At 38.8% G+C, this 23,285-nt stretch overlaps 1 protein-coding gene across 15 annotated transcripts in view; it reads left to right on the forward strand.

Annotated features, from left to right (window-relative positions):
* LOC137967492 (unconventional myosin-Ib-like) overlaps nt 1-23,285 on the forward strand; it is a 46,297-nt gene that overhangs the window by 10,962 nt on the left and 12,050 nt on the right. For 4 of the 15 annotated variants that reach the window (XM_068814013.1, XM_068814014.1, XM_068814017.1 and 1 more), the window contains exons 1-30: nt 83-289; nt 1,085-1,163; nt 2,401-2,557; nt 3,486-3,601; nt 3,720-3,814; nt 6,181-6,285; nt 6,542-6,588; nt 6,888-6,951; nt 7,045-7,058; nt 7,167-7,251; nt 7,367-7,473; nt 7,823-7,973; nt 8,449-8,567; nt 8,982-9,068; nt 9,334-9,399; nt 9,510-9,614; nt 10,264-10,326; nt 10,657-10,710; nt 15,734-15,874; nt 16,565-16,679; nt 16,770-16,825; nt 17,182-17,247; nt 17,452-17,519; nt 17,648-17,719; nt 18,988-19,063; nt 19,242-19,310; nt 19,486-19,578; nt 19,831-19,887; nt 19,993-20,061; nt 22,962-23,048. In XM_068814013.1, coding sequence (XP_068670114.1) covers nt 2,405-2,557; nt 3,486-3,601; nt 3,720-3,814; nt 6,181-6,285; nt 6,542-6,588; nt 6,888-6,951; nt 7,045-7,058; nt 7,167-7,251; nt 7,367-7,473; nt 7,823-7,973; nt 8,449-8,567; nt 8,982-9,068; nt 9,334-9,399; nt 9,510-9,614; nt 10,264-10,326; nt 10,657-10,710; nt 15,734-15,874; nt 16,565-16,679; nt 16,770-16,825; nt 17,182-17,247; nt 17,452-17,519; nt 17,648-17,719; nt 18,988-19,063; nt 19,242-19,310; nt 19,486-19,578; nt 19,831-19,887; nt 19,993-20,061; nt 22,962-23,048 — 2,400 coding nt within the window. In that variant the 5' untranslated portion in view covers nt 83-289; nt 1,085-1,163; nt 2,401-2,404. Of the gene's footprint in view, nt 1-80; nt 290-1,084; nt 1,164-2,400; nt 2,558-3,485; nt 3,602-3,719; nt 3,815-6,180; nt 6,286-6,541; nt 6,589-6,887; nt 6,952-7,044; nt 7,059-7,166; nt 7,252-7,366; nt 7,474-7,822; nt 7,974-8,448; nt 8,568-8,981; nt 9,069-9,333; nt 9,400-9,509; nt 9,615-10,263; nt 10,327-10,656; nt 10,711-15,733; nt 15,875-16,564; nt 16,680-16,769; nt 16,826-17,181; nt 17,248-17,451; nt 17,520-17,647; nt 17,720-18,987; nt 19,064-19,241; nt 19,311-19,485; nt 19,579-19,830; nt 19,888-19,992; nt 20,062-22,961; nt 23,049-23,285 lie in introns of those variants that run through there. The other 11 variants (XM_068814005.1, XM_068814010.1, XM_068814012.1 and 8 more) reach the window with 8 other exon arrangements.

The raw sequence follows: 23,285 nt of genomic DNA on the forward strand, positions 1-23,285 counted from the left end.
GAGAGCCCTGGCACTAATAACTAGAGTCGCATTTCTCAAGCACCACGGGCGCACTTGTTACTCGCGAGGTGGTGACTTCCCCTAGCAGCATCCGGACCAGCTAGGGGAGAGGGTTATCAAGGGCAGTGGCTTGCGTCTTTAGGCGAGGAATCTATCCGTTCATGTGGAGATTGCAGGAGATTGAAATTACAATGAAGTCGACAGGGGACCGCAAGCTGCGGGATTGAAAATTGAATTTTTCGCGCGAAAGGTGACGTGTGGATCTCCGGACGCATAAAGTAACGACACAGTAAGCTTCTTCATCGGCAAGAATAATCTGAATAATGAAGTATTGTTAAGTGGGACGGACTAAATACATATATTCTACTGTAACTTATAAGGCGAAATGTGCTCGTGTGGCGACAAATGCCGAGCGTCAAGAACTTTGATTAACTTTTTCGTAGCCCACATCTGTATCCTCCATTTGCAATTGCAGCCGATAAAACCTTAAGTTATGCATATAAGCTGCGAGGACATTTAACCGAATTAAAACAAAACCTGAAAACCCCTAACACGTAAAATGGGGTATGTGGTGGCCATGCTGGAGAAAAGAGAGAATGAGCCCTCGTAAAATATGTGGAAGCAAATTAAACAAAGGATTCTTGAAAAGTTTAAACTAAAAGAAATTAGCCTGAAAGAATAATCTCCTAGTATTTGGCCATTTTCCGCAAATCTAGTGACTCTTTTTTCTACAAATCCACGAGTATCTCGTGCAACAGTGACGCTCATTCTAGGGTTTTATCGCATTTTGGCGTTGACTTACGAAAAGTTTCAAATTCTTCATTGCCCATTGGTTTTCACTATGACATTCTCGAAAATTCATGTTTGTTTATCCTCCCATTCTTGCTTCCAACCGCGCTAGCGTTTCTCCCTAGGTGGTGAGTTTGTGACAAATGTGTGCTATGAAATACAACTTCCGATAGGCACACAAGAGAATTTAGATCCTATTCACCTTAGAGTGGGAAACAATATTTTTTGTTCAGCAAAACATTACTGGCATTGAAAAAGGATAATTCTATTCAGACAACATTTTCATTGTCCATAGAAGTTTTTTTTGAAGACCTCACAAAAGATTGATGGCAACTTGCATTTGATGTTTCACTGCTCCTGCTTTAGAAAAGATTGTAAGTTAAATGTACCTGTTTGTCTAAAAGCTAAAATATTTTAATTTATGATATTCAGAGTGAAACAAGGCGGAATTAGACACCTATGTCCTGTTTGTATCACTGGTCGGCACTTAAATTATGATAATTTACACACCTTGCAACTTTCTGCAAAAATTATAGCAGAAATACATTTTAGTGAATTTAGATTTTAATTCATGAAGATATTTCTTTGTGTTTGATTGGCTCAGATCCCCTGCAAAATTCAAGTTTCCCAACTAGGATTTAACGAAAATACATTGGCATTTATTTGATATTATTTAGTTGATATACCAATGACAGGGAAAATATTGAACAAAAATTGATTATGTCAGCTTGATTTATAAATAGCTTCTAATGACCAAAAATGGCTGACAAGATGGCATTTTCAGGATAAGTTAGGGAATTTAGTGGGCTGCCTATGTACTATACCATTTGCTTGAATTCCTTATTGATTTAAATACCAAGATCTGAGACACTGAAATTCACTTGGGCTACAAATTGTTGTGGCAAAGACAAGAGCAGTACCAGTAATTTGCATTATCACTTCTCTGAGGTGGTGCTTATGCTATGGGTCAGTTTGTTTTCATTACTTGATTTAAGGTTGTAACAGACTACAGTATAGCCAGACTGTCTGTATCTTGCCTGCTCACAGGTGTCACCTGGCCCAGACCAATCCCACTTCCAATATGTCATCTGATACATGTTTCACGACAACAACATCTACGTTTTCCCTCCTACAAGCAGAGTAGTCATTATCTTACTAACCTTATTTTATTCAGTCGTACTGTAACACTTATGGCTATTTGTTTTTTCTTAAGTTATTCATTGTCCTCGTGCCCTGCACTCAGGCCATTAAGTAAATTGAAAAAATATGGGGCTTATTAAATAGCAATACTGTCCTTGCACTCGGCAGTAACATAGATATTCTGACGTCAAACCCCTAATAGAGGGGTGTAATAATAATTAACAATTATTCACCAAAGTGGAGGTGAATAATTGTTTTGGTACATGTATATACAGTACCTGACACAGGTTGAATAAAAAAAGGAACCAAAAAATTTATTTTTATTAAATACAGTGGAGAGTTTCAAATCTTGCGTGCCGGCTACTCCGAGGTGAATAGTACTTGGATAATCACCTCCGAGTTAGCCAATCAGCGTTTGCGGAGAGCACTATTCACCTGTGTGGAATATACTAATAAATGATATTTCTTTAGAGCTATGACAGAAGCAGAAGGACAGGCTGGGGGGCCTGGTGGCCGCAGCATGTTGGACAACACAGTTGGAGTGGGTGACCTAGTTCTTCTTGAGTCTTTGACTGAAGATTCCTTGTTAGAAAATCTATGGGATAGATATAATAACAAAGACATATATGTAAGTTTGGATTCTGCTTAACCCTTATGCATCCAGTAACATTAAAGATATTTTCAATTTAATTAAATTGCTTCTTCATCAGTTCTGATGGATCCACTATTTTTTAAACAGGAATGTTCTTAACAATAGAGTTATTGTCATTACCTTTATTAATCATATTCTCTCAGCTGGTTTTCAATGTGAAATAGGTTTGTTATCCACAATGAGAAGTTCATTACCTGACTACCAGTATTTCTGTTATCCATGCTTTCCATCTCAGATGATGTTTCCTTATCATTGATTAAGCTGATGATAATAATAGTAATAATAATACCGTCGTTTTCATCTAAGCGTGGACACACCACGGGAAAACATGTTCTTTGAAGTTTAAGTTTGGCAGCCATTAACATCAGCAAACTTTTGTGTACGATAGTTTACCCGAACAAATTTGAAGTACATGTATACTTTGTCAGATCAGGGTCAATTTCTTAGAAAAAGTCTTTGATATCCAGTCTTGCTGCTATTCTAGGAAAACTTGCATAAACATCCCTCAAACTTCGTAAGATTGAAGAGAAAACTTGTCATCTTTGCAACCAGTTAGAGCATGTTTTCCCCGTGACGTGTCCACGCTTAGGTGAAAACAACTGTAATAATAATAATAATAATAATAATAATAATTTGTTTTCTAAATGTTTTAGTTGCCTATATCGTTGGTTTGAGTGTACAGTGTAGATTCAGGAGGGAGATTTTGCTAGGTTGCATTTATTGCGCCTACCAACAAAGCCAGATAGTCAATACATGTATTTGACTATTTGTAATCTGTTTATAACTTGTCATGTATACTTTAAGATTGCCTTGTTGGGTTGTCTCTCAGAATCTTTCAAAAAATTTCATTCCTGGCTTAATTTAGACCTGTTTGGGTTTATCTCGTTCAATCCTTTTGATGCAGACCTACATTGGAAATGTAGTGGTTTCCATTAATCCTTATCGAAAATTCAAGCTGTACACTTCTGAAAGGATAGCCGAATACAGATCCAGAAACATCTATGAATTACCCCCACACATGTAAGTGTGTAGATTAATTTTGATTTCAAGGAAATGTTCCTTTTGTTAGATTCAGATATTGCGCACAAATTGAATGCTGATTGTTAATCTTTTCAAATTTTATGCTGTTGGTTTTTAGCTATGCAATAGCTGATGTTGCTTACCGATCCATGAGAGACTACAACCAGGATCAATGCATTCTAATCACTGGTGAGAGTGGAGCAGGAAAGACAGGTACTAATATTTTTTTACAGAAAAATAGGTTTAATGCAACAACACATTGAACTGGCTGATAATGGTATCCTGTTTATGATCAGTGATCTTTTAGACACATTTAGTTTTGTTACACACCAAACCTCAAATTAAGCAACTGGCTAACGTAAAATAATGAACTTTGGGTACCTCTGGTACCCATTCCCTCCTCTGTTGTTAGCAAGTCCCTTGTTAATTAACATAAGCCCTCCCTGATTGACAAATTCCATTCCTGAATCGCCATTGCATATAACAGGTTGTTATAAGGGAATACTGCATATACAATTATTACAGGTCAAATTGTACCTTCAGGTCAGGTCAATAATTGACTTAATTGGTTCAACCTAAAGTGTAAGTCAATTTTTAAACCTAGGTCAATTTGTTTCAATCTAGTAGGTGAAAATGTTTTCAATGCAGGTTATTATGAACTGTCTAAAAAAGAGTTTTCCTTTTTTTTGGGGGGTGGGGGATGTAATGAAAAAAAATGGGACCTGGATTTTTAGGGGGCATAAAAAAGAAACTAAAAAAAGAGAGATTGATTTAGTTCTTCCCCTATCTTTCCCTTTCCTTCTGTTCTTCTTCCACTTGCCGTCTCTCCCTTTCCTACCCTTCTTCTTTGCTATCTCGTGCTTACATTATTACCTACGGACTATGTCACTTGATTTGCGTTAATAATTGTTAATTTCAGTTCACGGTGTCCCCAATTATTGCTCCAGCGCTAGAATGACTAGACATAAAGTTCCTTTCCTTTTTTACCTTGAACTTCCATAGCATTCCTTGCCGCTCCTAGGATTCGAACCCTTGCACTATCGGACATCCGAGACTCTGTTTCCTCTGAACTAACCGCTAAGCCACCGAATCAGAAACTGATATCCACTGGATATTTTTTCTACCAATGAGTTTAAGCTATTTCCAAGCCTTCACGGCAACCACCAATTCACACATGTGTAAATGACACAAAGTGTGACTTTCAGCTTATCCACAGTTATATGGCTGCTAATGGGATTTTATGAAGAAGTTAAAGGGTGGCTAAATTTATCTGAAGATGAGCGAAAATGCTCTAAGTCTCCAGTGCAACAAAAGCAGAAATTGTTTGCAAGAACTGAAGGACAAATCGTCAACAGTGACAACAAATACTGTATGAAGTTTATTTACTTTGCTATGCAAAACGCACATCCAGTAACAAGACATCCCTATCATTACTAGTCATAATAACTAACCGATTTTCTTGTGCATGTGCAAATAGATCTGATTGATTTTCGTAAAATAACATTACTATTTTAACTAGTGCTGTTCATTACAGTGTAACTGGTTCTCTTTATGTTGAAAATCATTACTCATTGTATTCGTAGCTATTTTCTCTGAGATTTAGGCAAACATCAGACCTCAACGCTAGAGCGTCTATTCTGGATGGTACGATTTCAGTTTTCAGTTTCAGTTTTTCAGTTTTCAGTTCAGGTTTCAGAATTTTAATCTGACAAAGGAAAATAATTTGTGAGTACAGTGGTGACAGACTTTTGCCACAAACAAAGGAGGAGGAGGAGGCAGTGTGGCCCAGTGGTTAGGGCGCTTGCCACTTTTCACACGGCCATTTACGCTTTGATACTTTGATATCAAACAAGCACACATTGTGAAGAAAATTCTACCTTTTGTCGAACGCAAATTTCAACAAGCTTTGAAAGGCTTAAAGAGCATACTATTTGCGACAAATGGCATTTAATTCAAAAGCAGCCTAATCTCAGAGAGATATTTAAGGAAATTATAAGGAATCTCCCTTGACCTCTTATGAAAAAGGAAAATTGCTTAAAGATATGCTTGTCAAAGCAAAACTGTGAAAGCTACTAGTAAGAACACCATGGACACACAGTAGGAGTCTTGTTGGTCTGTGAAACCCATCTTACACACATTTACTAAAAACTGACATTTTAACAAGCCTCCTTTGAGTTTTACCGGTAACTGTTGGATTTTCATTTATCGTTACTTCTTGCAATAGTTATTTCAACCAAGTTTGGAAAACATTTTAACCTAGGTTGAAATAAATTGAAACAAATTGACCTGGTTTGGAAATAAATTAACCCAAGGAACAAAGTGACCTGCAACATACACTATACATTACAGTAAGATGGCTTGGATATAGGGACACTTCAATGATTTATCCTCCTAGGACTATTATGCAGAAACAAGCTGTTAATATGCAAAAACATTTAATGTAGTGGCAGAGATCTATCTTGCTAGCTTAGACAAGGCTACAAGGATTTGCTAGTTTGCTGGATGTTAACTAACAGGTATTTATTTGTATACCATATTTCGCTTAGTGAATTAATTTCAAAGTTCGTTTTTTATTGTAGAGGCATCAAAGGTCGTCATGCAGTATGTTGCAGCAGTTTCTGGGAAAGGCTGGGAAGTTGACCGTGTTAAAGAACAGTTACTCCAGTCTAATCCAGTGCTGGAAGGTAAGTACAGTTATGATCTGTAGTGTTTTGTAATGATCCTTTCAAGAATGCTGATTCTGAATCAGCAATGGACTGTTTGACTTGGTTGAGCATGGGGTGACTGTATGAGAGGTTGCTGGGTCAAACCCTGTCCATATCAACACTCTGGGTCTCTGGTGCTTTCTCCGAATGGCCCCCTTGTACGTATGTCCTTGAACATTTTTAGCACATTCAGTGGTACGTTTTCTCTGTTTTAATTTTCCTCTTTTTGTTGCAGCTTTTGGCAACGCCAAGACTGTTCGAAATGATAACTCTTCCCGCTTTGTAAGGACCTATATTTATTGCTCATTTTAAGTCACATGTTTTTTTTTTCTATATTTCATAGCTTCAGCATGATGGGAAGAATTCTAGTACCTCATTTAGTTTTTTTAACTGACTTATTTGTTACCAGTTCCCTTCATGTATGTAGCTCTAGAGAAACAAACATGTATGTAGCTCTAGAGAAACAAACATCACAAATTGTTACTTGGAGCTAAATTGTGTAATTTACATGTACTGTAGTGTTAACTTTGTATATTACATAATGTATTGATGTAATTCTTATAAAACTCTGTTTGTTGTAGGGCAAATACATGGATATAGAGTTTGACTTTAAGGGTGACCCTGTTGGAGGAGTTATTACTAAATGTAAGATTCATTGTGTATTTTGCAGTGTAGTAGTTAGATCATGAGGGTAGTATCTGTATAAATTACTAAAAAATTTCATTTCTTTTGTTTCAGATTTATTGGAAAAGGTAATGGATGGAGCTTCAAGCTGTGAATCCAAAATTAAAAGCAGCATCATCTTATAAGGATTATGACTTACTTAGGATTTTGCTCACAAAACATTTCTCACATTTCAGTCACGTGTGGTGCACCAAGTTCAAGGGGAAAGAAATTTCCACATATTTTATCACCTTCTGTCTGGTGCATCAGATGATCTTCTTGGTAATTACAAACAATGTACACATTGCACCTTGTATAAATTAATGACATTCCAGAACTTTTTTTTGCATTAATTACATTCATTACCTTTTTGGTCTTATTTTTGATTTACTTCTAGCTAAACTTCATCTAAAGAGGGACTGCGATATCTACAACTACCTTAATCAAAGTGGGTGTGCAAAAGTTGACACAATTGATGACAAAAAGGACTTCATAGTGGTAGAGGTTTGTCTAAAATGGTTGTATTGTGTTTAAAACAGCCTAATTCTCAATTTTAAGTAGTTTTAATGTTAATGTTCACAATTTTAATATGAGGTTTTCAGTGCTTTGCATTGGACAAGGCTTGATGTCCTTATATTATTGCCGTACTTACATGTACATGTAGGACAACAAAGTCATAGAAAAGTACTGCTAGTGTTAACAGCCAGTCTGAGTTAGCACAGTTCTTCCTATGATGAAACGCCTGCATGTTGTCGATTGATCATGCTTTTATTTCTTCTTGTTTTAGCAAGATAACAGTTGAAACTAACCATCTCTGATACTTTTGTATGTGCACATTTTGTTTCATTACCAGAAAGCAATGGATGTTGTTGGTTTCACCCCAGATGAAAAAAGTTCCATTTACTCACTTCTTTCTGCCGTTTTAAACTTGGGTAATGTTACATTTGAGGAAGGAGAGGACCATGGTGAAGCCCATGATTTTGTGACTCTCTCAAATGAAGAATGTAAGTTGTGTTTGCATGGCCATTATTTAGTGTCCACCACAGTCAGTTTAAATGTCGAACACCTGTCCAGCTCACTGAGATTTTAAGCCTACATGTACCACATGGGAGGTCTTTGGTTCAAACACCAGGAATTAAAGACCAACTCTGATGGTCTAGATTCAACTGACACATAACTGTGCTCTGCCTTTTGAGACAATTTTTTAAAGTAATACATGTACAATACAAAAAAATCCAGGCCCTTCTTAATTAATTAAATGATACTTGTCCACAAATCCTGTTCTTTTTGGTCCTTCAGTTGACTTGAACCCTGAGTGTTTATTTTGCCCACACAGTATAATCTTTGCTAACAAAGTGACAAACTGTGTAAGAGCTGCTTGGCCTTAGCATTCAAAGTTAATTTTGTGTGGACACTTGATGTGAGGTACTCTGATTCAGGTATTACGTTTTCTGCATTTTAATGCTTGACCCATTTCAGTTTTGAGTTGGACTTGTGAGATGCTTCAGTGTGGACCCCAGTTACTGCAAGAGGCTTTGACAAGAAGAACTGTGGAAGCTGGATTTGAGAAAGTGGTAACTCCTCTTTCATCAGCAAGGGTGAGTTTTACACAGCTAGTAACCGTTACATGGGTGTGTAGTATGATGATGCTTGTACTTTATTCTTTCTCTAATCTTGACTTAGTTGTTTTACATGTAGTTATTTTGATTACTGTAAGTTAACAGCAAAGATTTTGCTGGCATTTTTTAGGGTGAGCATCTGGTCTTGGATATTCTAAGGATATGCTGAAAATTGGTCTAATAAGAGCTGCATGTTTTTTTTTTAGCCCTGGGTTTATGTTGTTGGTTTGTCTGTATTTCATACTTGTTCAATTATTCTCCCATTTCTCCTCTCCTGTTTCTAATTCAGTAAGACGTGTATCTGGATATCTATAATATAACTACATGTACAATACCTCAGCTGATCACGATAAAATTGTACTAGTAAGAGTGACATTGTATGTTTTCTTGCAGGCTTATTATGCAAGAGATGCTCTTTCAAAAGCGACTTATCGCAGGATGTTCTCGTGGCTCATTCAGAGAATTAACGACAGCATTAGGGTAATAATAATAATACCTTTTGACACTGCTATGTTATTGTATGATCTTTGCCCAAAACATTGTTGTACATTCACTTCTCAAGGAAGCTGGTTTTGTGCTCTGACATGCCCATGCCCTTCAGACATTTCTTCATAGTATATCAAGGATTCATGCATTTTGTAGGCCAGAGTACAAAGTATAATGCAAAAACCACTAAACACAACATGACAGTTGTAACCTTCTGCTTCTTCTTAAATTTTTTCGTAAATTTATTCGTAACTTAAAGGTGAAAAAGAAAGGGAAAAGGAAAGTAATTGGAGTCCTTGACATTTATGGATTTGAAATATTTAAGGTAAGCATCTCTGCAAATTGGAGTCTTTGTTGTGTAAACCTTGTTGTTCACATAAGTTATTATCTTCACTCTCGAGGAAGCCCCCACAAACCATATTGTTATCTTTTCAGACCAATAGCTTTGAACAGTTTATCATTAATTACTGTAATGAAAAGCTGCAGCAGATTTTCATTGAGCTGACCCTTCAATCTGAACAGGAGGAGTACATCAGAGAGGTGGGTATAATAATATTTTCAGTTAAAATGTTGGCATTCTTGAGCTGTTTTATTCCACCTATTCATCCACCGATCAAATTAATTAAGGGAAAACTCTCTCATCTTCTAAATGTAGCATCACAGGGCAAACACAGTGTCATGCCTCTTAGAGAAGATAGGGATTTTGCCTCCAGGAAAACTGTGAACACCTAAAATATGTCTGGAATGCTTATTGTTTTTAAGCCAATCATGTTGGAGGACTTCATTGCACAAAACACTGCAAACTAAATAACCATTATAACACAGGTATTTGTGACAGCGACACATGTTGAAAGCAACAATTTCTTCGGAGCTCCAGTGGTTGGTGAAAGGACAAAATTAATTAATACATGCACTATTCTGTTTCTTTATTCATCAGCAGTCTCAGAGCTTAAACAACCAGAATTAGCTCAAATTAATTAACACAATGTGAGTGGCTTTTGGACGCATGATTGGACAGAAATAACATTCCTGGCATATCTTAGGTGTTCCCGGTTGCACTGTAAAACTACAGTACATGACTTAAAAATTAATTTTGTTGGTTAAGTAGACAACTGATTATGCTGGTCACTGGCTATTTAATGTCGTCGCTAATAAGGTAATGGTACACAATGTATTTTTTTATTATCAGGGGATTGAATGGACAACAATAGACTATTTCAATAATGCAATAATCTGTGATTTAGTTGAGAAGGTGAGTGGTGGCAACTGACCATAGAAGGTATTAAAATCTGAAGTCATACAGTAGTAGGCAATTACTGACCTCCTTCCTGGGCTAAAAAAACTTACTGGTAGATTTCTTGAATGATGCTAGCAATTTTGTTGCAATTTTTTTCACTTTGTCTTTTTATTCCTTGTTGTTTTAATTTAGAGCTGTTACCAACCTAGAAACCATGGTATAAAGAAAAATATTAGCAATTTACTGCTCTGTTAGTCTCAAGTTTCAAAGGGATACTGAAGGATCTGTTTTAAGGCCATAATTTATTAAAACATTTTGTCATTGTTTGTTTTGTTGCTGTTACAGACTCATGTTGGTATCATAGCTCTTCTAGATGAGGAATGCTTGAGACCAGGCGAAGTAAGTTTACTGTCTCTAAAAGCATGCATGGTTCTCATCGTCGTCATGATCATATGTCTTTATTTATAGTCCAAAGATAAAAATACATATCTTAAGTTACAAACTAATAGCAGTAAAAATTGTTACCACATCTATTTACACATTCCATTAAAACCTATATTGAAATATCAAACAATTAATAAAAGACAATTAAACCTCTGTGTGACTACTTTAGGATGATTAAAATATACTTTTCATAATGAATATTGCGTAGATATTCTGGTAGTAGAGTTTCACTCAGTGAAACTATACTGCCAGAATATAAATCAAATTTGGGGGTCCTCTGCATTTTGGGGTCCAGCTAATTAATATTCAAGAATTAATATTCAAGAATATTAATATTTAATCTATTGTCTCTTAATTGCAGCTGCAGTACCCTTTCAGATTTCTAAATGGCACAAAAATAAAGGCTTATACCTCCCCTCGAATATGTACTTAAAATAAAATGATCAATTTCTTTGAAACTGTGATGATACCCATTGATTCATCGATCAAAATGTATGGGCTGTCACGCCTCGAAGAATCCGTACGCTGTAGGAACTGTTAGCTCCAGTTGATAAATGATCAAGATCTCCACAGCAATAAAAAATAACAGATCTGAATCTCAGTTATCCATAAAAACAAAAAGAGCATCATTTATTTTAACAACACTTGAGGTGTAATTTAGGAACAAAAAAGTAAACAAATATGGGCGATCGATACACAGTTCATTGTCGGCCTGTGTGGCCGTGACTTCGCCATATTAATAATCAAGCGACTAAATACATAATCAAGTTTCATGTTCAACACTTTCTTTTTAACACTAATCCCGAAAAAGTTGCATAATTTCCAAACAGACAAGTTATGTGCAAAACAAGAGCCAACACGATGACACATGCGTGTTCCCAATTAATATCTACAGGGTTGCACAAAACAAAATTTAACATACTTCGCCTTTGGATTCTCTGTCATTTTCGCTCACGATAAGCAAACTAATGCTTGAAATTCGCTTGGAAAGCATGCAACAAACTGAACTTCGACTGAAATGTTTAATTATCACTGGCGGCAGATTGAAAGTGTCGCCGATTGTCTCGCCTAAAAAAGAGCTCAGATCCTGTCATGCAACACATGGGAATTTAAAACTTAACTCCTCAAGCTTGAGGTAATCGCTGACAAAATGAAATCATTTGACTACAAAAATCCGAAAAATAACAACTTACCTTGAAATTTATAAAGAAATTCGATCATTTCTCCGTTGTGAGAAATGGGAATGTTCAATAGAGGTTTTGCATGACAGGAACAATGAAAATGTTTTGCATTAGAAAGAACATTTGTTCCCATAGGAAAAAGAATCTATTGTGCCTGCCATGCAACATGGCTGCCGTGCAAAACCTCTATAATTTTCCTTGCACAATACGCCGTTCACATGTTTTTCCTGGGGTTTGTAATTTGCATAAACATTCGATTTTTTTTCTGCGTCCAATTGGACCCTTTGTTCCATATTCTATGCGTCCAAAAGGAAAACGTAATTTGTATGATAATTTAGGGTGCTTCAGCTCACTACCCAAAGTTGCATTGTCCAAACGACCACCATCCCTAACAATGCCTTTGTCTACAACAGGATTCAGCTTGGCCAACCTGCTTGCAATCTTGTTACTGAATGGATCTAGCAAATGAGAATCCCTTTGTGCAAGCCCTACACTTTCTTGCGATGCGTCAACAATCTCAGTGACCTTCAATGGGGTTTCACACTTTCAGGGGAGCACAATCTCATAATGTCCACCAACCATTTTCACAGAACTGTCCATAATGGACTTGGCTCAACTGTACACTCGGTGAAATCTGCATTGTAAAGGCGTTCTACATGTAGCTGATGCTGTGTGGGATCCAGGCCCTTCACTGTTTAAGTACAGCCCAACGATTTGTGAACATGGACTTTCAGTGGTCCCATAACAGTCCACCCCAACAATGTTCTTACTGCATGCGGCTGTCGTATTTTCCCGGTACTTACCTCAAGGGGGCACAAAGCTTCCGGCACATTGCTGCCAATCAGTATAGTTACAGGTACCTTTTTCCCCACAAGATCTGCTATGTCAATGTTCTTGAGATGCGGCCATTCCTCGTTGGGATGCTTCTCTCAGTAACTGATAAGGTTTCGGTAGTCCAAACCTTCTCTCTCTCTTTCCAGTAGCAACACCAACAACATCAAGGCATAATTGCTAACCTTCTTTGCATATGTTTCGATAATATGATAGCTATATGGTGTGCTGACTTTTACAGAAACTACTTGAAGGCCAATATCACCAAAGCTGGTCCTCAAAGCCACATTACTTGTTGCCACATTACTTGTTGCACTAACACTGCTAGCATCATTCTGAGAAGGCCCTCCAGAGGCAGTTTGGACTTGGGGGCTGGAGTTTCGGCCAAGCTTTGCACTGTTCACCAATTTGTGGACTGAATTTGATGACTGCAACAAGGGCTGATGCCTCCTTTGGCAACCCTCAACCCCACACAACCTTGCAACTCGACATTTCTTGACAAAGTCTCCGAGACTGAGACACTAACTACACACCGTTTTCTCATCCACCAGGTTTTGTTGCTGGTGAAGGGTCAATTCTCTTAACTTATGGCAGTGCTCGAGATAGTGGCTGCCCGAACATAGGACGCATTTAAAGGGGTTCCTCTCACCGCCACAACTGCCACTACTCCGGGATTCATCGCCAAACATGGCCAAGGTCATGCTGTTGTTGGAGAAGCTAACTTTGCCGTTGGATGAAGATTTGTGACCTCTTGGGGCCTCCTGCTTGAGTTGACAATTTGAACGAAGTAGGTGCAACAGCAGCACGGCTTTGTATGAATTCTATAAGGTGTGCGAATGCTGGTGTGGTCTGAGCTTCATAGGGCTGATTGGCTTTCTCTGCTCATTTTGCTTTGAGGTGGATAGGGAGGTGGGCGACAATCTTCTAGAGTATGCATCGAGTTAAGATTGCTAGTGTGCCTAGCTGGGTAGACCCAAGGACACATGTTTCCATATCACAAGCAAGCTGGGACAAGAGGATTTCGGATTGGAGGCCCGCTGACCACCCTTTCTACAAAAAACCTGAGCCACTACATTCGTTTGGCCAAAGTTCGTTTGTGGTATCTCTGGCTCACTTGTAACCTTCTTCAGGAGGCATTATAATACAATGTTCAATGGCTTGTCGTGCTTTACGGTTTACCTCTGTAATACTGAACAAGGTAGCTTAAAAGATCGGTGTGATTTTCCTCCTTGCTTTCCACATTTATCTCAAAGTTCCGCATGAACAAAGGAAAGGTGTGGGGTTCGCCACTAAAGCTCATATTTTCTCTCCACGCACCACTTCATCCATAGTGTTTTGCTGTCTTTCCAACAGGATGTGTAATTGCAGGGTACTGCTCGGATCTGCTGACTGGCTACTTGCCTTGTTATCGTGTGATCTTGATTCTGTTTGTTTCAATTTTGTGCATTCTCTCCGTGGCATCAAATGACCACTCCATCCATAGTGTTGTCTTGACTTACGAATGGGTTACTTATCCACTGAACACTGCTCGAAATTGGTGGTTGATAGCTTGTTCTGCTCTGATACATGCTGGGTAAAGAATCCCTTAGCGTTTCATTCTCTCCACAACCCCATTCACTCCTTGAAAGCCTTTCCTCGAGACATTGTAACCCCTCCTGTTGGCGTTTTATTTCCTGTTTTTTTGTACATAATTTCGCATTCCTGAGTGGCACCATTCATGCCCGTTTCTGACTTCTTCCTAGCCTCCCTCATACATTTATCCAGCGCTGCCCTTTCTGCCAGTTCTTCCTCCTCCAAGGCGTATAATCGCTTGGACCATTCTGACTCAACAGTGCTAGGTTTACTTTGCAGGGCTGAATCTTCCTCTCTACTACCGTAAGCTTACCGGTATTTTGCTGTCCACTGACCTGTGTAAAGTCCCGAAAAGGCATTAGGGTATAAATTTGGCGGCATAAGTTGAAATATTGGTGCTAGTGGAGTTAACTGTCCACCATAAGGTTCCAGAGCAGGAGAAACACCGCTTAAAGATTCCTGTTGTAGAGAAAAACTTGAAGTTTGCTGTAATAGAGGAGGCTCAACATCTGAAACCACCGGTCGAAGCGAAGTACCACTTGAATTTTTGGCTAATAACGACATCTTACTATCATTGTTGTTGGGAATATAGTTTTTTGGACTATCAGACACGTGTACATTCTCTTCTCTGACCACATCTTCGGAATAAACAAGATTTTGAGGCGCATTTCCCAGTTGCATTTGATATCTTCCCAAATGAATTTCCACCTCTACGAATATGTGGTAAAAGTTAAGAATCTGATCCCACCAACGCGTCGGCCAACATGTCGGCCAACGCGTCGGTCGACACACCACCAACACACTACCGACATGTCGGCCGACACACTACCGACACGTTGGCCGACACACTACCAACGCGTTGGCCGACACACTACCGACGCGTTGGCCGACACACTAGTCGAAACACTACCGACACATTGGTCGAAATACTTATGCACCAGTCATTTGAAACCCCCGCACCCCGCCATTCGGGCCTTAGCGGGGGATTGTGGGGACTTTCACCTCATATACACTCCATTTTGGTTCCCCGGTAGGCGGGGAATTCACTGGAAGTCACGGTCTTCGCATCCCCTACGGGGGTAATTAAGCGGGGCAGTCACTCCTTGGCCAGCGGTCTTCATTTGCGTGCCTCATAGTAATTTTGCATACATTATTGTCGCTTTCTGTTCATGATCATCAGATTGACTTTCTACTTGGAAAAATAAACTCAGAAACCACTTTTACTTCAAGAGTGTAAGAGTAAATCAAATCCAGGGAAATTCATGCAATGAAATAAAGCATGCAGGAGCTTGTATAATTTTCTTGTCTCTATGAGTACATCACAAACAAACTCTGCCTTTCCCTTTGTCTTTGTTGTAGCAAATCATAGAAGTTACAGTAGATGTTATTTCTAGGTCAGTGACGAGACATTGTTGGCAAAATTGAATAAACACTGTACTGGACATCCACATTTTGAGAGCAGAAGGTGCAAACAGTTCCTCTCTGATCAAACTCTGCCTCATGACAGCTTCAGACTTAAACATTATGCAGGAAGTGTAAGTACTGGCAATCAACAATAAGATCGATTCATCAAAGAGAGTTTTTTAACTTTGCTGTGTAAGCAGCCTCACCACAGATTGATCAGACCATAACACAGGGAAACCCTTGCCCAACTCTTTGCAAATAGGGTGTGAATTTCTTAACGTCCAACTAGGTTTATGAGCAAGGGTCGTGAGACATTGATTATGTTTTAAATAGTCCTTGTAGGAGAAGACTTTAGGTGGCTGGAACCAGTTTTGCCACTTTTAGAGACCTTGTTATTGGGTGGGTTATAACTACTATACTGTAACAGCAATGTTATGGTACCATATGAAACACCAATTATTGCTTAACAAAAAGTGCCCTATATTGTGACATAATAGGTTACCATGGCAACACAAAAGCTCTCCGAAAAGACCCTATATTTCGTCTTTACTTGCTTGTGTCTCAAAGATGAACTCAGTGATCCCCATTTTTTATTGTAGAATAGTAATTAGCAATCTGAGATAGAACTGACGCCAAAGTTTAAAAAAATTATTGGGAGCCAGTTCAGGGCAACCTTAATTTTTTCGAAAAATTATTCTCTTTGACTGGTGATTTTTGTGCACTTAGCATTTAAGTGAAAAAAACAAAGCAGTCTTTTGAAAATAGCTCGTTGAAAACCACAAATTCAAACTTACCCATATTTGCTTCCTTCTTTTCTCCAGGTAACGTACTGTGTGACTGGTTTTGTCGACAAAAACAATGATCTACTGTACAGAGACCTCTCTCAGTGCATGTACTCCTGTGGGCATCCTCTAGCCAAGGAACTTTTCCCTGATGGTGATGACTCATTGTCTGATAGCTCTTGTCTAATCAGATAACACAAGTAGGCAGGCCGGGTAACACTTATTACCTTTTTTGACATTACAGGCTGTCCCACTAAAGCAACAAAAAAGAGACCCCCAACGACAGGTACACAGTTCAAGGTATGTAGAGCGGTATATATATATATATCATATATCTTTATTTACCCTCGGATTTTTAGAGTAGCTTGGTGTAGCTAATATCTCCGAGCATTTACCCTCCCAACCATCACAGAAGACAGACCACAACAGACAACAGGTGATACATAATATATTGCAAAACCACACAGTCAACTGTTTAGTCCATTCAAGTATATGTATGTTTTAATGAATGGCACTTGGATGTTCGTTTTGTCTCACGTAGAAGGTAATTTGTAAGGCAACGACTTGACTTGGAGGTTGTGTTAGGGCTCTTGAAAGGTCGAGTACTGGCATATGCTAAAGTCATTCCTAAGATTTTTCTGATTTTTCCACCTCAGGTTTCTGTCACGGAACTGATGAAGAATCTCAAGTCCAAGAACCCTCACTACATACGGTGCATAAAGGTAATTGACGGGATTTTGTTTTGCATTTATTGAGAACAGACTTGTTGCGATTGGCTTTTTTCCTTGAACCGATTAATTTCACGTCACATTTCTCGCTGCAACCACACACATACTTTTGCCCACCCAACCTTCCCTTCTTTTCTTCCCCCTCCTCTCCCTCTGTCTGCGTTTGAAGTATTGATGTTTTTTTTCCTTATTTTGTAGCCCAATGACAGAAAAGTAGCTGGTCTTTTTGATGACAAACTGGTCAGACATCAAATTCGATATCTGGGGTAAGGTTATTTATTCTTTGCGTTTTCTTTTTCACACGTCCATCGTTTCGCGAACCCCGTCATTTAATAACTGGGCCGAACCTTTCTGCTTTAATGGTCAAAGATAGGTTTTCTTTCTTCATCTCCAGGTTGCTTGAGAACGTTCGCGTTAGAAGAGCAGGATTTGCATACAGACAGGAATATGATGAGGCGCTTCAGAGGTACATACACATTGAGCCTTAGCTCGGCTTTTATTTCTTTTGTGGGGAACAATGACAGTGCTGTTAGCAGTCCTCCTCTTTGAATGACTTTCAGTAAAGTAAACTGAAGGGTTGTGTGTGTCAAGAGATCTATCCAGTTGGCTACGAACAAAGCATGTTAGAATTGGACTGGGCCGGCAAATCCAAAGGTGTTCAGAATGGCGTTTGAATCTATGGCATCCCCGTCCAGAGCCCTAAGGCCGTTGAGCCATGCCTCTTCCAGTGCAGTGGTCGTGTGTTCAAACCCTAGTGGAACCAACCCTCACACTCGTATCAAAGTGCTGGAAAAGTGCTGCCCTTTTAATAGCATCTGCAAGTGGTTAGACTTTACGTTTTCTCGACTCAAGACTATTAGCTGTAGTCCTCCACGTAGAAACAGATATGTGGGCAGAATTTTAGGTAATTAGATGTGCGCTGATTTGGATAATCATCAGCAAAGTGTCCTCTTGCTCTTCTTCTCAAATCAAAACACTTGTTCATAAAATTCTGGCAGGCAATATACAAGAAGGCCACCCTAGGAGCAAATTAACCCAAACGCCTTTGAAAGACATTTCGAGGCTCCTGGTAATGTATAAAGACTGTCTAAAGACCTATAAGAATTTGATCTGTTCGGATACCTCAGCTGAAAATTGCGAATCTTTTAGGTGATGTTTTAGTAAAGAAATCTATAGCTGGCTGGCATCGTTGAACTGAAATTCGTAGAACAATTTGACTCTCTCGAACACATATTTCATCGAAGATTATTTTTGGGTACCCCTGAAACAACCCACACTCTGTTCTAGAAGAGGAGAGCATGCCAAAGTTCCCAGTGTGTTATAATATGCATTTATTATACTGAAATTGTGTATATTTGATAGAACATCTACTATACAAACGAGTTTATCAGTAACATTACCAGTCAGTTGTGTGGCGTTGTTTAATAGGCCATTTTCGAAATATCAAATATTCAGCTTGATAGTCAGGCAGTGAGGACAAAAACAATAGAAACACGTTGGAATGAATGTGAAAAATATTTGCATATCATCCACTTTCCTTTGTCTCTGTCCTCAAAACCTCTCTTTCAAGCTGAATGTTAATATATCGAAAAAGGCCTATTGTCACGTTGTTTGTCACTCCTTTCGGCTTTGGAAAGGTGGTTTGTATTTCTTCTTATTCTCGATTTCAGGAGAGCTTCCGTTGTTGCTGTTGCTGTGGTTTTGATTTTTATCAATATGCTTTTTAATCTTCAGGTATAAAATGCTCTGCGAGAAAACTTGGCCCATTTGGAGGGGTGTGCCAAAAGAAGGGATCAAAGAATTGTTCAAGGTAGTGTATAGCGTGTAAAGGACCGGTGCCAGCATTTCCTAAATATACGCATATACCCAGTACTTCATTGCGTTTCATTTTATTCCAGTTCATCAAGTGCTTTCACGTATTCAGTGTAGTTTCATAGCTCAGTCTGTAGATTGTCTGACATTCGTATGTTAATTTATTTCGTTGACAGGGCCTTAATATCAAGCCGGCAGCCTACGCATGCGGAAGAACAAAGATCTTCATAAGAAACCCACGGACGGTAAGGAATCAACAGAGATCAGCAGTGCAAGTGATGGTCTCCGAATTCTCACACCACAATCGTCTTTTAATGGCGCTCACTCAAGATTTGTAATCGAGTTTAAATATTCTAATTAATTGAAATGTTTTCTGGTGTCTTATGATACATGTGTTACAGTATTGTTTTCACTTTTCAGTTGTTTGACCTGGAAGAAAGAAGGAAACATTCCATGCATCGCCTGGCAATTATCATTCAGACGGTTTTTAGAGGCTGGAGTCAGCGTACAAAGGTTTGTAACCGACAAGGGATTCTGTAGACCGCAATTTTCTTTCACTTTTTACAATTTAAGTTTACCGACTCCTAGTAGGCGTTGTCTATGAATAAAGTGAAGCTCAATACGTGATGGCCTAATTTATATTCATGGATAAGGCAAGAGGGAAGCTACAGTATAGCAATCGCTCATGGAAGTAGCAACGGATAGGAACAATAAGTTCTTGGCACGAGTTTCTTAGTTAATTAATTTTGTTTTCTTTATCTACAGTATCTGAAGATGAAAGAAAGCGAGATCATCATCGCCAAGTACTACCGTAGATTTCGGGTGAGCACCATCTTCAGAGCGTGAAGTTAGAGTTTGAGTAGTTTGTAGTTGGCTCATGCCCGATTTTGAAATTAAATTTTAATCCATCGTCGTTTATCATTAAAGGATCAACGAATTTACCAAAGGAAGAAGCAGGCTGCTATTGTGATTGCGGCTTATACCCGCGGCTGGAAGGTAAGCTGGTCCGCTCTTGTCTGTTTCCCTGCTTCCACTTTGAAACGGGTTTATCATGTTCATAGTGATTTATCCGGTGGATATAGCGCTGTCCACCTTTTGAACAACTGGGCCTTATGATTAGCCTACTATAACACAAAGTTCTTATGACTACCCCCAACAAAGAAATCCATGGTATAACTTAGGAGAATGAACGTTTCGATCGTGAGAATGAAAAGACACTAATTTACAGGAAGTTGATGCGTCCGTTTTTGTTGACTGTGCTCATTCAGACCTCAGCGTTTACTGAGATTTGCAACCCGCAGAGTCCAGAGAATATTTCTCAAACCCGTGTATGGATGATCCACTGACTTTCTTTCGTTATCGTTTTCTTATTGCCAATTCGATGCATGCGCCATTCAATCCCAGTATCCATGCGGATTTTTCATTCATAAATGCCAACCCGTTAAATTTCATCTCTCAGATTTCTTCATTCGTTTACGAAATCTTTGTTGAGCGCCGAGCATCTTTTTCCAACCAATTAAACCATATAATTAAGTTTATGACGAAAAACCCTGTCTACTTGAGTTTCGTTCTAAAGTTGATGACCCAAGGAAATAACCCAAGTTACACGATTAATGTAGTTAATTGATAAACTTAAAATGTTAACTTTCCGTGGCTTAATACCTTAAAAAAAGGGAAAGGAACTATTTAAATTAACGAGTCGGCTGTTTTAATCAGCCAACAACCTAAATTTAATTTCGCGTGATACAGGTTATTGTAGCCTGCAAATTATCGCCGTTTTTTCGCTTGTGCTTGAATTCGATATGACGCAGTGTCTCGCTTTTTTGCGTTTCGCTTCGCAGTATACGTTTATCTCAAGTATTGAATCTAATAGTTGAGACATTTGATTTTCATTCTTCATTTCCCACAAAAAAAGTATTGAAACAGCGTTTTTCCTCTTTTCCGTTGAAATGGCGCGGGGTCGAAATATAGGGGCCTGGTTACTAGTTTCAAAAGCAGTAACCAAGCCCCTATATTTCAAACACACACACAGAAGAGCCTGCTTACAGACTACTTAGCAGTGACAAACGGAGGCACAGTCGATTCATAAGTGTGCCTAATCAAGAAGTGTGCATGGTTCAGTGGGGTGTGCTTTCACGGTTAAAAGTAGTTTATACCCAGGGGTCATTGGCATCTTATCTGGGTTAAGGCGCATGCGAAGAACTGTTAAAGGTATTGAACGGCATGGAGCAATAACCCCACGTCGCAGATCAGTGTTCGACTGTTGTGCGAACGTGTGCTATATGGCGACCAGATTTACGGGGCTTTTCATCTTGCTCTAAAAAAAAAAGCGAACCATCGCCTGCAAGGATGCTGGAGTTGTTTTACTTCAGCCTATAACCAGGCCTATGTAAGAGTCTTGTATACTGAAATATCAAAGCAGCGGCTGTTCCTGCAAAACATTTGTTATTTTTGTTATTACAGGGAACCTCCTCTGCTACCGTCAAACTGTTAGAAAAGCAGTTTTATTCCATTTTTGGTGGAAAACAGGATATCAGTTATTTTAGCATTTGAGTAAAAAATAATTTATTATAACGTACTTTTGTTCTTTAATTTCCTGAGCGTTGCCGCTTTGGATCTTATTACGAGCAAGCGTGTCAGGATGGCCGGGTGGTTTTCTATCGGGCCTCCCACCATTGCGAGCCGTGGTTCAACTCTGGCCCCGGCTTGCATGTGGGATGAGGTTTCAGTCAATCTCAAGGCTACCACGAATTTAGAAACGAAAAAAGGCTGTAAACAATCTCTTTCTCTTAATTGTTAAAATAACTCTTCTATTTTCAGCGAAATAGACCTTTTTCATAAATGGTGGCCAAATGAAATAGTCTTTTCTGTTATAGTGCCCCTGTGATAATAAAAATCCCTTCTCTTTTTCGTCATATTTTGGAAGTGTGACCTCGAGGGTTGGATCCGGGGGAAAGTGACGTCATTTGCTCACTAGCTTAAAAATATCAACGTGTGAATGCAGCTTCTAATATATGCAAAACACGAGTTTAAAAGTCTGAAAGCCCAAAACTCCCGTGCTGCATATTGATTTTGCGGTGTACACCGCATTGCATTAGGGAGCTTACGAGACGACGACGCCGACGGAAACGACGACGCTACAAAACAATAGGTTTAGTGAGCAAAAACAATGGCTCTGCACGTGCGTTTTACATTTTGGTAATTTTCTTTGCCGTCATCTCCTAAATGACGACGTGAAATAACCAAATTTAAGGTTCTGTGGAGGACGTTAGCACATGACGATGAATTTTCAGTTCTCTCCCTACGCTTCCAACCCACTTATAACAGTTTAATTCCTCGACAGTTACTACACATTTTTAACGCGAAACGACATGAAATAGTTTCGTAGTGATATGAGTAACGCGAACTCGTATTTTTAAATGAAGTCCTCGTAGCCGTCGTCGTCCTCGTTTCGTAAGCTCCCTATTCTTAAACTAGTGAGCCTTTGACGTCATTTTCTCCTCGATCTGGCTTTCTCAAGATCTTAAAGTTAGTAATGGCAGACCATTAAATGGGAAAATTTCAGTTAAAATAAACAGGTTTTTTTTTTTAATCAAAGCTTAAAGCGATCGTCGCTTAATGTTTAGTTAACATGCTTTTGAAATCCAAAGAAAAATAAGAATTGATTTTTTGGTCACAGGGGCACTTAAACGCTAAGAAGCAGTCTTTCTAGCCGCGTTAAAATGCGCAAAATTCAAATGATACATAAACCAAAATGAGGCCACGAAGTCTAATTAACAAAATACAGCCGCCATTATGAAAGTTGTTTACATTTAGTGTACGAGTCAGTATTTACAACAATTAAGTGCACTTTGTTGGAGGTTCCCTTTAAGGGACTAACCACTTCTCCTTCTTAGGCGAGGGAGCTTTACAAAGCCATGCTTTACGAGAAGAAGTGCATTTGGGCCTCTGGTATAATACGGAAGTATTTTTACGGATGGCAGGTCAGGGAACATTAACTTTGCGCGCATTGCTGCAGGCTGAGACTTCAATATAAAATGACATTTTTATTGTCAAAATTTTCAGTTGTTTCTGCGCTCATTGCCAAGCATTATATTTGCGTGCCTTTTTATTTGCTTTTCAGTGGATTATTGCAATCGATTTGGTTGCTTGAAAAGATACAGATCGGCTTGTCTGAAGGATCCCTTGCGTTTTTTTTTTTTAACTGAACGCAGCAACTG

This window comes from Montipora foliosa, chromosome 8 (genome assembly GCF_036669935.1).
Source record: "Montipora foliosa isolate CH-2021 chromosome 8, ASM3666993v2, whole genome shotgun sequence".
NCBI lineage: Eukaryota > Metazoa > Cnidaria > Anthozoa > Scleractinia > Acroporidae > Montipora > Montipora foliosa.